The sequence below is a fragment of the Stenella coeruleoalba genome (genome assembly GCF_951394435.1).
Source record: "Stenella coeruleoalba genome assembly, chromosome: 10".
Classification (NCBI taxonomy): domain Eukaryota; kingdom Metazoa; phylum Chordata; class Mammalia; order Artiodactyla; family Delphinidae; genus Stenella; species Stenella coeruleoalba.
In genome coordinates this window covers 38,804,258-38,820,496 of record NC_137156.1, presented here as the reverse complement: position 1 = coordinate 38,820,496, position 16,239 = coordinate 38,804,258, and the positions used below count along the sequence as shown (strand labels likewise).

Genomic DNA, 16,239 nt, shown 5'->3' with positions numbered 1-16,239 from the left:
GCCCACCATTTAGATGATGGCAGAATAGAAAGATAGCTGCATCCTTGATGGCAAAGTGAGCTGACAGATTGGAACTGAGATAACCTACGTAGAGACTCACTGTGATCTGAGAAAAATAAATGTATTTTGGGCTTGACCTACCATCAGATTTTCTGTTACCTACAGCCAAAGCATTCCTAACTGAATCTGATTCCTCTGTGCCCAAAACTTGTTCCAGCCTTATTCCCCTCACCTCCTCCCCACCCTCTCTTCCCAATGGTAGGTCATCTCCAGCAATGGACTTAGGTCTGAGCAGGGAGACCTGTGGGCTGGAAGAGGACAGATGGTAAGCTACTACCCTATGGTCTAGATGCCAGGGAAGGCCAGCTGGAATCCCATGACTCTCTCTGGTCTCTGCTCCCTAGGGATTCCTCTGGTTCTGGGTTTGCCTGGCATCCCTGAGCAAGGAAGGCCTCTCATCCTTGGAGATAGAGTACCTACTTCTTGGCTACATCTACCATGGTTGGTACCCAGGCCCTACCATGATTCTCATCCTTGGAGACCCCAATCCTCAAACTCAAGAGGCTCTCAAGGTTTTGAAGTCTGAGGAAACTGGATTTGGATCCCCTTCTCCAAAACACACTAACTGTACAGCCTTGGGCCGGTTCCTTAGCCTGAGCCCCGATTTCCTAATCAGCAAAAAGGGAAAAATACTACTAGTATCTTTCTAGTTCATAGGATTGTTGTAAGCTTAAAAAAGATGCAGTAATTGGGGTAGGCAGAAATCTAAGATGGTCCCTGCGATTCCCACCCCCGGTGTGCAAGCCTGCACAATCCCTTCCCCTTGAGTGTGAGTAGGACCTGGGAATATGATAGGATACTCACTTCTGTTACTTTATATCAAGTAGCAGACTCTGGAGAGATTATCCCGCTGGCTTTGAAGAGGGAAGCTGCCATGTTGTGAGAGGCCCACATGGCTGGACCTGAGGGCAGCCTGTAGGAGCTAAGAGCCCCAAACCAACAACCAAAAAGAACACAGGACTTTAACCTTACAGCTGCAAGGAATTAAACTCTGCCAGCAACCTAAATGAGCTTGGCTTAGACCCCAAGCCTCAGATGAGATCATAGCCCCTGCAGGCACCTTGATTTCAGCTTGGAGAGACCCAGAGCAGACAAGTCAGCTGTGCTGTGCCTGGGCTTCCGACCTACAGAAACTGTGAGGTAATAAATGGCTGTTGTTTCAAGCTCTAGGACTATGGTGATTTGTTATGCAGCAATTGAAAACTAATATAATAGTCTGAGTTTGCACCAAGTTGCTATTTGAGTAGGTTAAAAACAGCTGAGTACAGGCAATTGCATATGGTTCAGCCTAGTACAGATGTTAATGCCTGGCATGTAGTAAGCACTCAATAAATCCCACTGTTTTTATTCCTCTGGCTCCACTAAACAGTATCTTAATGTAGTCAGTGGCTGAAGAGACCTCTTTTTCCTAGCAATGGCTCTAACAGCTGCCACACTGCCCCCAGGCTCCTCCTTTCCCCAAAGCCACCCTCCCCCTGCCTGTCAGAAGACAGTGTTCTGAGCCCATTCACACCCCTTCTGAGAGGCTGAGGGCACAGCTCTTGAGCTAGGCTGCCTCTCCAAAACGCCAACCTGAACAGACAGCAGAAAACAACATCTCTGGGGCAGAGGCAACAGCTGCCCACCAGCCCCACGTCAGCTGGAGGGGAGAGGGCAGCTGCTTGAGAGATCCCAGCAGGGCTAAGCCACCACCTGCCTCTGGACTGTCCCCTCCTTGCCTTCCCTGTGGGTCTCAGGAGCCCCGCCATGTAGAATCGTTCAGTGGTTCTGCCAGCAAGACCCCGCGGAAGCGCACAGGTTTCCTGTTACATAAAAAATGCAAATTGCTCTTTCTAACCAACACGCTGGTCTGGATCCCTGCATCAGACGAGGCATAGAGAAATAGTGGGGCCCTTGGGAACAGGACACTGGACAGGTGAGTTTTGACTGGGTCTGCAGGGAGGCTAATAAAGTCAGGAAAGGTTTGGAACAGACCAACAGAGAAAAGAGAAGCTCGTGGCTCACACTTTCTACGATGTCTGCTGGAATCTGGTTTCACAAACCATCTACCTTACTCCCAAAACAACCCCTCAGAATCTCTAAATGTACACAGTATGTCAAATATATGTCAATAAAGCTGGGGGTGGGGGGAAATAGAACTTTCTAGATGGATCAGATCTCCAGGACCCAAACAAACCAGCTATAGAGACAGATTTTTATTTACTTTCAGGTGTCAAATAATAGGCAACATAAATTACTATTCATGGCTTAATCCATTTAATCCTTCTACTGTGATAAGGATTACTACACTTACTTTACAGGTGAGGAAACCACAGCCCAAGTTAAGTGCTTTACCCAAAATCACAGGGATTTGAACCCAGGTAGACAGACCCCATAGACTCATGTTCTTACAAGCATTGAGCCAGACAACCAGAGGCTTTAAAATCTTTGGTCCGAGTTTACCAAAATCAGTGAAAACAATTGTTTGGGAGTAGACTATAGATTAGCCCAGGAGACACCCAACACAAAGAAGCAGGGGCCCAAACACATCCATCCCACAGTGTCACCTGCCTTCAGCAGAGGCCTGGATGGGCCTCTGCTGTGGTCCTGTGCTAGGGCTCAGACATGCCCCTGTGCCAGGCAGCTTTGCTCAGCTAGGAGTGTCCTAGGATAGGCATGGTGGGGGTCAGGTCCTCCCCTAGGCAACAGCAGAGACCTCCTAGGGCTGCAGGGGATGGCAGGGACCTTCCTAAGGAGCAGAAGGGAAGGGAACTAGCTCCCAGGAATGCTAGTTTCCAGTTCCTTTGAAACACTGGCCCCCTCATCCCCAGCTGCCCATTCTGAAGCCCCCTGGAGCTCTCAGTCCACCAACCCCTCTGCCTGCCCTACTATTCCCTGCCCACCAGCAGGTGTCACCTAGATGCTCAGGGCAGGGGCACCCTGTAGCCTCCTCCCCCGGGGCTCAGTCAATGCTGACCATGAGATGCAGGGGAGGAGGCCTTGGCTCTCATTAACTGGTGGCCATGGAGTATAGAATATGCTGGAGAAAGCCATTCTGTGCAGCTCTCCCTCCTCCCCATCCTCCTCCTCCTTGCCTCCTTTTCCTTTTCTCTCTCTCCCTCTCTCGATCTGTTCTAGAAACTGGATAGTTAGACCTGGTTGAGGCAAACAGATGGATTTACAATTTCTAGTTTATCCACATTGTTTTCTTGCCTCCCTTCCGTTCCAGGTGACTCCTCCCTCCTCACCCCTTCCTACCAAAACTCATTATTCCCCACTCTCTGGCTTTTGGGAGGGCAGGAGCAGAGCCTGGGTCATGCCCTTCTCAGGTTGATGTCCCATGGAAGGGAATGAACACCAGGGTTGGTCCCAGAACCACATCCCCCAGGAACTCAACCGCATCCCTAGGTACTGCTTAGGCAAACGGTTTGAGTCTTTGGACACCTCTGCTTCCAGAGAGCAAACAGGAGGGGCCAAGTGCTACTGCCTTACAATAATCACTGTTGTTATTTATTGAGCACCTACTGTGTGTGAAGCAAGTGCAAAGCAGCATGCTGGATGCTTCATGATCCTCTACTCCTGTAAATTAAGTCCTCCAACAGTATTCGGTGAGGACCTGCTACATGCCAGCCATGCTTCCAAGCATGAGGGGTACCTCTGTGAATAAGGTTTCTCCACGAATAACAGGTTCGTTGTTTGCACTTGACAAATGGGGGAAAGCGAGGCTAAAAGTTTGCCCCAAGTGGTGGAGCAGATTCCATTTTAAAGTATCTGATTCCAAAGCCACAATGCCCTGTGCCCTCTGCCTCCTCTGGGTTCGTGGGTCTGAGTCAGGGTGGGGATCGCTGCCCTCAAATGCTTACAAAGTTGCTTTGGGGGAAGAGGAATGAAGTCTGCACACCTGAGATGTCTTCAGAGGTTTTGTGCTCAATATGTGAGAGACCCGGTGGCCCAGGCTGAGTGCTCAGGACCCAGGGAACACGGAAGGCAGTGATTTGGGCTGCGTGTCTCTCAAGGGTGAGAAGGATGGCTGGAAGTGGGGAGCACGAGGCCGGGCTTTTCAGGATGGGGGGACACGAACTGGCAGAGATGAAGGCAGGGTGAGATATGGATGGAGACTGTGCTGTTCAGAGGCTCTGAGGTGAAAAGCCTCCCGAGACAGCTCCGACACAGGCGTGACTGAAGGCTGGGAAGGAGCATCTGGCGCAGGGCCATGCACCAGCAGGGAAGGGAGGACAGGCTGGGGCAGCTGTGGATGGCTGAGGAGGTGAGGCCGGAGCTAATGGGCAGTCAGGAATCTCCCAGCAGAGTAATGGCAAGATGCAAATGGCCTTGGGAGATAATTCTGACAAAACCGTATGTGGGGCCATAGGGGAGACATGTGGGATTATCACAGGAGCCCCCAGAAGGGCCTGATGCAGGGGCCAGCTATGTTCAACTTCATCAGCCCTCACTCCCACTCACCCTAAACCGCAGCCCCCCCGCCAAGTCCTTCCCTATTTCACATCCCAGCCCAGTTCCCCTGGCTCCATCTACACCTCCCCAATGCCACAACTTGGGAACACAGGGTTGGGGGTGCCATGAGGGTGGGTGAAAGGTCTGATCAAAGAGAGGCCTGGGCGATTTGGAACAAGTGCACACCCAGGACCCCGGAAATGCTGTTGGTCACTTGGGGCAGGGGAATGGCATTTCCAGCAGAAACTCAAGAGGTAGCCTCTGCGTAGGCCACAGTGCCCCCTCACAATCCCAGCAAGGCAGTGACCCTAGGCCAGCCACAGGGTGCCTGCACTAGGGATAAATTCCCCCTTCCCCACTTGTATCCCTTACTGCCTGTGGCAGCCTTCCTCTCACATAGGAGAACCTGGGGGAGACCCAGCTTAGATGAAGAAGTGACTCCCAAAGCCTGTGTGACACGACTGAGGATTTGGGGGTGGCAGCCCACAAAAACTCGCCTCCCCCTCCCCTGCTGGACTCTAAAATTCCACACTCATCGTTCTAGTCCTTTGGCTTAAGATTTTGTACCCCCAGTTATTGTTTTTTTAATGGTGCAACTTTAAGTCGTTATCAATTATCCACATCTCAGGACGAATGAGTCAATCTGATCCTTTCCTGAGAGTCAGTTTTGCTGTTGGAGGTGAAGAAAGGCTTTCAAATCCTGGGGTCTAGAATGGTGGGTGGGTAAGGGAGGAGAGGGTGAGGGTGTTGGGGCAAAGGAGGGGGGAGAAGAGAGGGAAGGAGGGCACAAAAGGCAGAGGCTGGGCACGCCTGGGAGGGATGAGGCAGATCATTCTCTTCTGGATTTGGGGAGGGGATGATCAGAAATAGACTGCTGTGAAGACCCTGCTATGTCTTTTCACTACCTCCCTCTCCCCAAACGGGCGTCTGGACCCCCGTTCCTGTGTCTTCTCTCCTCGCAACAACAGCCCAGAGTGCAAACTTTCTGGGATACGACCCTAAGCCTGGCTTCCCATTCCGCGGTCGCCACCCGTGGCTGGGCAGGGGCTCTTGCAGGACAGGCAAAGGGGCGTCCTGGAGAAGAGGTCACTCTGTAAGGGGGCGCACGGAGGTAGATGGTCGGAGCCAAAGGGGCGCAGGGCCTCCGGGGCCAGGGGCGGGGCCGGGGGCCAGGACCAGCGGGCGGCTCACCTGCAGGACACGGTGATCTCCACCTTGGTGGCCGGGATGCTGCCCGCCAAGGAGTCGAACTCGCTCAGCGACGCCATGTCCTCGGGCTGCTCCATAGCCCACCGCGCCCTCCACCCCAAATTAGTAAATCCCTGCGCGATTCACGCCTCCTCCGGAGCAACCGAAACCCTGGGCTCTCCCCCAACTCCGGAGCCGGGGCTGGGCGGCAAAGGGAGGAAAGAGGAGAGCGAAGAGGGGGCGTGGGAAGTGAGAGAGGGAAGCGGGGCGGAGGGAGCGGGGGCAGAGGATACAGGAGGGGGCGCGGGTGACGCGACGAGGAGGCTGGGGGCCCAGCGGAGAGGCGCAAAGAGCACAGAGAGCTGAGGCGCAGCCGGGAGAGGCGGAGGAGCGCGGGCAGAGGGCACCGGGAGGGACGCGCGGAGTCGTGGAGGGGGCACCGGGAGAGGGGCGGGGAGCTTGGGGCGGGGACAGAAAGGGTGCAGGAGAAGGAGAGGGGTGTGGGGGGCCGGATGGGGCGTGAGCTGCGGGGGTGGCCGAACTCAGGCAGCGCGGAGCGAGCCCGGAGCGCAGGGGCTGCGGCGCCTCTCGCTGGGTCTCCGCGGCGGGGGTGGGGACGCGGCTGCGAGCGCCACTTCCTCGGCTCGGGCTCTGGCTCCGGGGCTCCCGGGCTGCGGGAAAATCAAATCTGCCCGAAGCCGCCGCCTCCCGCCACCCGGGGCGGGCTGCGCGCCGGGTGCGCGAGCGCCGGAGGGGACGCCCGCAGGGGCCGGGGCGGGGCCGCGGGCGGGGTCTGCGCGCTAGTGCGAGTGTGTCCGTGCGAGCATGTGAATCTCTGTGCGTGTGGCGGGCGTGGAGACGCGGCTCCAGATGCTGTGAGCCTGGGGAGTGACAGCTAGAGATGGTCTCGGCCGTGCGCGTCTCCGTCTGCGCCCGCCCTCCACTCCCCACCTCCCTGAGGGGTCTCCATCTCCGAGGAGGGAAAGGGATGTGTGAACCAAGGGGCATCTGTATGAGAAGGGTCTATGCGGAGCGGGGGTGGGGAGGGACCTGTGCAAAAGAGACAGCAACCCCCAACCAGAGGTTTGGAGGGGGGGATCTTTGCTGAGGGTGCGCTCCAACGGAGGGCAGGTCTCAGTCCAGAAACAGATTACACATCTCCTGGGGAAGCATGTGGGGCCGACCCCGGTGTCTGGAGGAGCCGCCTCGGTTTCCCAGTGAGGGTCCTTAGGCCTAGGCAGAGTGGGTGCATGGGCGCTCCCCCATCCGCCTCTGGTTCTCGCCGGGCCTGGCCACGCGGAGTCAGCCACCTAAGCCACGCGACAGTGCCCTCCCCATCCCCGGCCCGTCGTGACCACACGGCTTAACCAGCCCCCAGGTCTAGAAGCTTCCTCCAGCCAGACAGAGGGCGGCCCGAGATCCTCGGGGGTTCTCTGCAACCTGCACCAAGTAGGCGCCTGCTGTGTGCTGGGCTCTGATCCCAGCCGTGGGAGCGAGGAGAGAGTCGAGGCACCTCTCAGGCGGGCCCCCTCCCAGCCAGGCCCGTTGCGGCCCCACCCTGCCCCAGTTTCGCCCTTCTGGGTTTGCTGCGCTGTGGCGTCTCTCCAGGGCTTCGCACAGAGGGTCGTCTCCAGGAAATCTCCAGCGACCCCTTCTCAGCCTCAGTCTCACCCTTGCGGAGCTGAAACCTCCTCCGCGCCCACCGCCGGGCGGGCGTTTGGACGCGACGCGCCCCTGTGCCCCGGGGAGGGGTCCTGGCGAGGCCTAGAGCCTGAGGCTGGCCCTGGAAAAGCCACGCCCCGCGGGCCTGGCTTTGGCAGCTGGGCCTTAACAGGCGCCTCGAGATTCTGTTTGAAGTCAATTCCCAGAACATCAGATACAGCCAGAGTCAAAGATAAATAAGAACACATTCATCGGCCCGGGTTAAGTGTTTTCCTTTTACCCATGGCTCAGGATTGGCTGCACTGTGTTCTGCAACCTGGGACCCGACAGCAAGAACAAAGGCGCTGGGATGCCCAGGGCAGCGGGGGCTTGCTGCGTCAGAAGGCTCCACTCTCCGGTTTGGGCTTAAGACCCTCTCTGCAGGATAAGTCGGGCCTCCTTTTCTGAAGGATGCAAAACTGGGCTTGGACTCTCTGTTCCCTCCCCCCACCCCATACCTGTCCTACACATGTTCCAGACATACTTGTGGAATATGTTATCCATTCATTCTACCAGTATTTACAGAATACCTGCCCTGTGCCTGGCCAGGTGCTAGGGCCCCTTGGAAAACTTCCTTGGTAACAGTGATAACCACCATTCCGTTTTCGAAGAGACTATCCTGGGCCAGACACCATGCTTAATTTTTAAGATATTATTTGCGTACTACAAAATTCCACCATTTTGTGTACAATTCAGTGGTTTTAAATATATTCACAAGGACTATGCGTGAGTATAAATTCTCAAAATAAGTACAGGCATGAGGTATTATTATCCCAGGGAAGCTAAGTAACTCGCCCATGATCACCCAGCTGGGAACTGGCAGAGTGAGAATTTGAACCCCAGCCATTGAGACCAAAGCCTGACTGAACAAACCTTGACTGCCTCCTAGGATGGGGCCAGATGATGGAGGGTCTTAAAAGTCATCCATGAAATTAGGCCCAGTTGAGGAGGACAACAGGTGGGACCCACTGTAGGTAATTAAGCAGGTGAGTGGTGAGACTGAAGTTCTACCACATAACCTCGTAATGTGACAGCATCTGGTCACATAACCTTGTAATGTGACAGCATCCCCTGATTCTCTTTCTAGAAAAATTCTGGAACTTGTCTGTTTCTCTCCGTTCCCCCTCAGTCATTGCATTTCCATGGCTGGCTCTTTGGGGAAAAAAAATTATACTGGGCACCGTCTCTGTGCTAGGTGCTGTGTTAGGCTCAGAGAATAAAGAGGTGAAAAGGACATAGTATCTGTCCCCAAAGAGTTCCAGGCCAGTGGGGACCCCAGGACATGCAGAAAATAAATGACAATGCAGCATGAGGAATGCTGTTGAGGTAGGTATAAAGGGCCCAGAGAGTAGAGAAGAGTGACCAACAGCTCTACCCCAGGAATGGGCACAAGGGAGGGTCAGGAGCAACTGCAAAAAGGAGGTGACACTGAGATGGACATTGATGATGTCTGTTTGGTTCCCTCAGAAGCAGACCCCGAGAGAAAGATTTAAATGTGAGCAGGTTATTGGGGAGATTAAGGAAATGCTATGTGGGGAGTGTGGAGGTGAGGTAAGGAAGGCAGCCTATAAGGGTGGTTTATCAAACCAGTTATCACTGTGGGCAACTAAGGCTCATTCCCACTGAGAAGCTCTAGGAGACCATACAAAACACACCTCACACTTAGCCCACCAGAGGGGCGAGGGAGCAGGGGTATGTATACACCAACTTTCATCAGTCACTGGCTCAGTGGCTGAGGGCCGCTTCTGGAGGGCTTTAAGTCCCTGACACTTCTGGCCTGACCAGCACAAAGTGGCAATGCAGGTTCCAGAAGCCAGAGAAAGCATCAGGCAAAGAAGTACAGGTGCTGACAGTTGGATGTGGGGCTGGAGTGCACTGAAGTGGTAAAGGTGAGGGTACAGACAGGACAGTGGCTGCTACGGATGATGAACTAACTTCTGCCTGGAAGACAAGGCTGAACAGGTGCTCCTGGCAGGGGACCAGCATGATTAAGGGCCAGAGAGCTGTGTTTGGGGACCCTAGTGTGGCTGGAGCACAGGATGAAAGTGGCAGAGATAGAATATGAGGGCAGAAGGTGAGAGGCCATGATGCAAGGCCATGGGCCTTGGCCTCCTCTGGGCACAGAGGCTTTTCAGAAGGGGACACTGAAGGAGAGGTGGTCTGAAAGACACCCCATAGTTACATAGCTAACCAGTGACCGCAGAACACAAAACTTGCTGATCAGACCCAGAGCAAAACGCTCACAGTGCTCGCGCAAATGAATTGCTGATGGTTCAAAAGCAGTCTATGGGTGTTGACATTGGAGAGGTCATTTCTTCTTTGAGGGATATGATAGTGTCAAGTAACTGAGGTCACCTGTGATATTTAGGCAAGCCAGCCGGCAGGCCATCAGGCACTGCAGACGTGTTGTCTGGGCCTGGCAACCAGATTAGAGCCAACCACAGCTCTGCCCACCCCACCATGTAACCAATGCTTGTCCCTCTGATTACAAACTGTGAGCACAGAATGGGCCATGTCCAGAAGATTTGGAATAATCAGCATCAGCGTTTTGTCTTTGCCATCCAAGACTGCAAACATACTCTCATCTGACCTAATCCGCAGTGTTAATGACGGCAGAGCAATTTCGAGAGGCAACCCGCAGCATTGATAAGGAGAGGAAAAGCACCACAGGGCTTGGGAGGCAGAGCTCACAGATGAGGCAGCTGCTGTCTTCCACCCTCCCCCAGGCCTGTCGTGTAAATGCTGCCCTCAGATCTGCCCTGTTTGAGGCTGGGGATGGTAAGACAAAAGGAACACAGAGGAGCAGAAGAGATATGGGAACATATGTGTATATATAACTGATTCATTTTGTTGTGAAGCTGAAACTAACATACCATTGTAAAGCAATTATACTCCAATAAAGATGTTAAAAAAAAAAAAAAAAAAAAAAGAAGATGGAGTGAGCATGGGACAGGGGAGTGGGGGCTAACCATACTGCACCTCAGAACAAGCTGGAAAAAGGCCTTCTTTACTTTGGGTAAATGCATCCCTGAGCCAGCCAGGGCACATGGCTTGTGGAGCAGACTATGGGCTTGATTTGAGCCTCCACTTACTCCCTTGGCTGGGTGCCCCTGTGAGGTGAATGCCCTGCACCACTGTACATGGGAGCCCTGGGGAGATGGAAAGACAGAGGGCGTGACAGGAACCTGAAACCACTGTGGCAGTAGAGAGGTAGGGGAGATGCAGTGTCTGATTCCATCCATTAATAGAAATGCTAGAAGGGGCTTGGTTGGAGACCATCTAGGTTAAACCCCTTCTTTCACTCAAAAGTTTAGAGAGGGGGAGTAAAGGACTCAAGGTCACCTGACTCTTCCCTCAATAAGAAACTCCACTAATAACAGCAAGGTCCGGCACCCAAGTGCAGTGCGGACCTGCCTGAGAAGGTCTGAGGAGCAGCCATGTTCTGCTGGGGTGGAGGAAGAGGCACAAGCTGGCCACAGGGCTCCCCACACCTCCAGCCCCCATTCCTCCTGGAGATGCCCCACCATCCCAACTGGAACCCCACCCTGCCCCTCCTTTCTGCCTCTCCCCACATCACAGCATGGCTAGATCAGTCATCTGGGCAAAGGGAAGCCCCAGGGCCTTCCAGCTGCTGGTGCAGCAGCCTTTCCCGCCCCTAGGATCCCATCTGCGCCCCCCACTCCCACCCCTGGGCTTCCTCTCTCACTTCTCTTGTGCTCCTCCTTCCAGCCTCTCCTGTTTTTCCAAGTGAGGGAGGCCTCCCTGCCTTTTCAGTCTAGCTACTAGAATCTTCACACCAGACAGGGGATCCACTTGAAACCAGAGTCGGGTTATGTCACTCCTCTGCTTCAGACCCTGCCCTGGCTTCCATCTCTCTCTGTGGTAAAAGGACTTGATGGGCCATGGGCTCTGTGACCTCTCTGACTTCATCTCGTCCTTCTCTCCCCCTCACAGTCCTCACCCCAGCCACACTGGCCTCTTTATGGGCCCTGCAGGCCCCTGTCTCAGGGCCTTTGTACCTACTGTTCCTTCAGCCTAGAACACTTGTCCCGGGTCACCCAGGTCTCTGCCCAAATGCCCTCCCTGCAGGGGGCTTTCCTTGGCCACACTACCTAACACAGTACCTTGTTACTCTCAGCCCCCTGACCCTCCTTTATTTTTCCTCAGAGCAGTACCCTGAGGTACTGTATTGTATGTTCCCCCACGAGAATACAAGTTTTATGCAAGCAAGAACTTTGCCTTGTTCATGGTTACACTCCCAGCTCCAAAGGCAGTGCCTAGCACGTAATAGGTGCTCAGTTGATCGTATGACTACATGAAAAGTTCATCTCTCCCCTCTGAAACACTGACTCCTTCATGAGGACCCTTGGCTTCCACCTAGCAGTCCCAAACAGGGCCCAAGTCTTCACTACCACATACATCTCACATCTAGCCTTCCATTTATTGAGCAAGCATTTATTGAGCATCTATTACGAATTCAGTTGTTGAATTGACAACTATCAGATTGAGAATCTCTGGGCTCCTTGACCAGTAGCACAGAGAAGGGAAGGGATTCTTTTTTTTTTTTTTTTTTGTGGTACGTGGGCCTCTCACTGTTGTGGCCTCTCCCGTTGCAGAGCACAGGCTCCGGACGCGCAGGCTCAGTGGCCATGGCTCACGGGCCCAGCCGCTCTGCGGCATGTGGGATCTTCCCGGACCAGGGCATGAACCCGTGTTCCCTGCATCGGCAGGTGAACTCTCAACCACTGCGCCACCAGGGAAGCCCGGGAAGGGATTCTTATCTATTTATTTTGTTTACTGAGAACCTACCATGTAATAAGCTTAGCAATAAGAATTTAACATCCATCACACACTGAATCCTCACAATAACTATGACGCTATTGTCTCGTTTGATAAAACTTTACTACCCTGTGCAGTGAGCTGGGCTAGTTCACTGCCAGGGATAGAGAGATGAGGGAGACCCAGTCTCCTCAGAAGCCCTGTCCAGTGGAGTTGGAGCACTCGTTTTGAGTTATGCTGTAGGAATCTGTAGAATACGGGCCTTAACTTGCCCAAGCTCTCACGGATAAGTGGCAGAGACAGGATGCAAACCCAGGACTGTGTGAGACCAAAGCCCCTGTCTTCGCCTGACACCAGCCTCTCTTGTTCCAATCTTCACTCAGGGCTTGTCTAGGTGACTCAGTGTCTGCAAGACAGCCCCTCGCATGTCCATGGGACCTAGTCCCAGCACCATGTGATCTGTGCTCAGAGCCTTGTCCCTTCCACTTTTCACCCTGTCCAGCATAGACATCACAGCGTGTCACTGTGCACCCTCCCCCTGCCACACACACACATTTAACCCAGTATTTAGCTCAGTATTGTTAGTTGCGGTATTGGAAACCTCAGTGCTGCAAAGGACTTGTAAGATAATGCAACTCACTTCGATTTTACAAATCTGAAGACTGAGTCCTAGAGAGGGAAAGAAATTGGCCCAAGGTTGTTTTGCTAATAAGCAGCAACTGGAGGTAAAAACTAACAGGAGTTCAGATTAGAATCAACTCCTAGACCTTTTTTCTCACCTCAGCTCCTTCAAGAAGGGATGGGTCCCCTTGACTTTATTTATAAATGCAAGTGTCCTATCTCTGGGCCTTTTGCGATAAGGGCCAATGTGAACCTCCATCTCCCCACCCCCACCATCAGCCTTTTACACCCAACCAGGACCAGCCACATGGTTGCCCCCGGCCTTTCTTCCTGCCATTTCCTCTCCACCAGGCCCACATTCTACCCTTCTTTCAGGTAAAATCTCTTCCAGAAAGCTAGCCTGGATTCACCCAAGGTCACCGAGTTTCTCCTTCCACTGAACCTCCAAAACACTTCTCTTAGGTAGACACTTCTCTCTTCTCCTGCCTAGCAGGGGGCGTGCCCTGAAGGTCTTGGTCTTGGATCTTGGTCCTCCACAGCCTAGCCTTTCCCAGGCCTCAGCTTCCCTCTCTTCCTTTTTGCTGGATTTAATTACATTTGAATATATTACCCCCCAGTCAGCCAGTCTGCTCCTGGGCCTCCTGAACTCTCTCTCCACTTGATATCAGCCCATTTCCTCTTATTTTCGCATCTTGGGAACTGGAGAATGAATCCTCGCACTTGAACCTTCAGAAGCTTAAAAGCAGCCTATGTCCCTCCCTGCAGTCCCAGCCTCCCACCGACACACTTGATGATTTCCTGATTGGCCTGGGTGAGGGATGAAACAGCTGGACTTTCAACTGGAAAGGCTTGATCGAGTCTATTCCCCCAAATCCCTCCCATTTCTCCCCTGCCACAGTTGTTTGAGGGTCTGCCTAGGCCTCAGGACTCTGTGCCCCTCCCCACCTCAGGCTGATGGGGTGGGGCAGGGGGCTATTTCCCACCCCACCCCCGCCCTCGGATTTTCCCTACACTGCTGCTCCTTAGCATGTCCCCTGGCTGTACCTGCCCTGGGCAGTCTGAAAAGCCACCAAGGGTGAAACATTCTTTTTTTTTTCCCCAAGCGCTAAATTCATTTTCATGCCAAGCTGCTTTTATCTGCCTGCCTGGCTGCTGAAGAAAACTGAAACGTGCACAAAATGCCACGAGCCTGGCTTTGTGTGGAAGCTGAAGTCCCAGTGGCCCTGCCCCTGGAGCCCGTCTGCTTGCATCTCCAGCTGCCTGATGTGATTTCCCTGAGTTTTATTAACTCTGGGCCCTGCACTGAGAGAGGAGCTCATCAGACACACTTCACATCTTGCCTCCTCCACCCCTGGCTAAGAAAAGTTGCTCTGATTACAGTAAGTATGTGTTCCCCAGTTCTCTGATAATTCTATCAGGAGCCAGGGTGAGGCTCAGGTGTCAGGGTTGGGGAGCTGCTGCTGACAGCCTCTCAGAGGCCGCCTGCCCGCCTGCCTGGAGGCAAGAGGCAGTGCTGGGTTGTCTCCATTCCAACCATTCATGTTATGACCTTGAACCCCTCATTCTATCTCTGCTTCTCAGGTTCCCCTAGCTTAAAAAATGGGGATGATGATACCCATACGCCCATCCCCTCCAAACTGGTATAAGAGTCCAATTAGATGAGAATGTGCTACAAGAAAATACCATCATAAAACTGCCCAGGTTTAGACCAGAGAAACCAAGTCTGGCCTTCTCATTCCATAGGTGGAAAAACTATGGCTCAAGGAAGTTGCCAAGGTTACACAATGACCTGGCTCGAAAACCAGCTTCTATATTTTCTGAGCTGGAGGGAGGAGGGGGCAGAGAATGGTATGGAAACCAATCCTGTGGGAGTTTCGGGTATGACCGAGGGAGACAGCAGACCCCAAGCCTGAAGCTCAGCTCTGCCAAAACCCAGCCATCTGACATGGAGCTTCATCCATGAAACGGATTCATCTATGAAACGGACATTATGATGTCTTGTTCACAGGCCTTCAGAGGATTAAATGGAATAATACATGTAAAGCACCTGGCATGTGGTATGTTCCCCAAACATGAGTTTCTTCCCTTCTCGTTTTCTCTTAAAGTATCACAAATGCTTTCAAAAAGGGGAGGCACAAAGGGAACATTTTCTCTTAGAGCTGAATGTTTCCAAAGACAGTTGTGAACCTTGGACTCCCTTTCCTTGGGGGCTTTCCTTATACAGTGAATGTGAAATGGCCGTCTTCCCCGTCAGCATAACGAGGAAGTAGAAATATTGCTTTCTGCCTCCTTCCCCACCACCTCTGCTGTACAAGAGCTTCCTCACAGGTACTCAGGCCAGCAGCTTTTAATGAAGCTGTGGCCAGATCCTCACAAAGAGGAAAGTGAGTCTATGAGATTAGCTGAGTGGTGAGGCTAATACAGTTATGATCCAATAAACACACTGATTAGGGTCATTTGTGCTCCTTTCCTCCCTCCCTCCTTCTCCCCCTCCTGCTGTGCCTTGGCAGGCCTAGTGCAGGCTCTGCTTAGAAGGGTCTTGGAGATAACTAAGGCTGGAGCCTCCCAGCCAGCTTGGGCTGAGGATGCTCTAGGATGGAGAGACTGCAAGGCAGGAGTTTCGGGTCCTAATGCCTACCCTGCCACCAGATCATTCTCTTTTTCTGCACCTCATCTTCCTCCTCTGTACGTCAAAGGTAGAGATAAAAGGGCTAAACTTGGGATCAGAAGTTCTCAAGTTCAAGTCCTAGACATGCCTTTTACTAGCCCTGCAACACTGGGCCTGTTATTCCATACATTCATTCACTTTGTACAAAGCTCAGTGCTACTTGTCTTTGGTCCGCAGTCTGCTCACCTGCAAATGGGCATAATAATGCCAACCTCAGAAGATGGCTTTGGAGATTAAGAGAAAAATACATATAAGCAGCTTCCACAGACCATGGAACAGAGAAAGGACAATAATTTCTTCTAAGGTTCTTTTTTTTTAAAATAAATTTATTCACTTATTTACTTTTGGCTGCATTGGGTCTTTGCTACTGCATGCGGACTTTCTCTAGTTGCGGCGAGCGGGCTTCTCATTGTGGTGGCTTCTCTTGTTGCTGAGCACAGGCTCTAGGAGCACGGGATTCAGTAGTTGTGGCACGTGGGCTCAGCAGTTGTGGCGCACGGGCTTAGTTGCTCCACGGCATGTGGGATCTTCCCAGACCAGGGCTCGAACCTGTGTCCCCTGCACTGGCAGGCGGATTCTTACCCACTGCGTCACCAGGGAAGTCCTCTAAGTTTCCTTCTGGTTGACTCTGAAAATATTTGCTATTGCTGGGCCTAAAAGAGGGGCTCCAAGATTACTTGCTGAATGAATGGCTTCAACTGTAAAGTGCAATATTAAGTGGCTAAGAGGGAGCTGGCTCTTTACAATGAGGCATGCTACAGAACCAGGCCCCGGGCACAGGGGCTCAA

At 52.9% G+C, this 16,239-nt stretch overlaps 1 protein-coding gene across 2 annotated transcripts in view; it reads right to left on the bottom strand.

Annotated features, from left to right (window-relative positions):
* CPNE5 (copine 5) overlaps nucleotides 1–5,835 on the bottom strand; it is a 91,615-nt gene extending 85,780 nt beyond the window's left edge. For both annotated transcript variants that reach the window (XM_079933266.1, XM_079933267.1), the window contains exon 1: nucleotides 5,686–5,835. In XM_079933266.1, coding sequence (XP_079789392.1) covers nucleotides 5,686–5,780 — 95 coding nt within the window. In that variant the 5' untranslated portion in view covers nucleotides 5,781–5,835. The remainder of the gene's footprint in view (nucleotides 1–5,685) is intronic.
* Nucleotides 5,836–16,239: the final 10,404 nt, after the last annotated feature.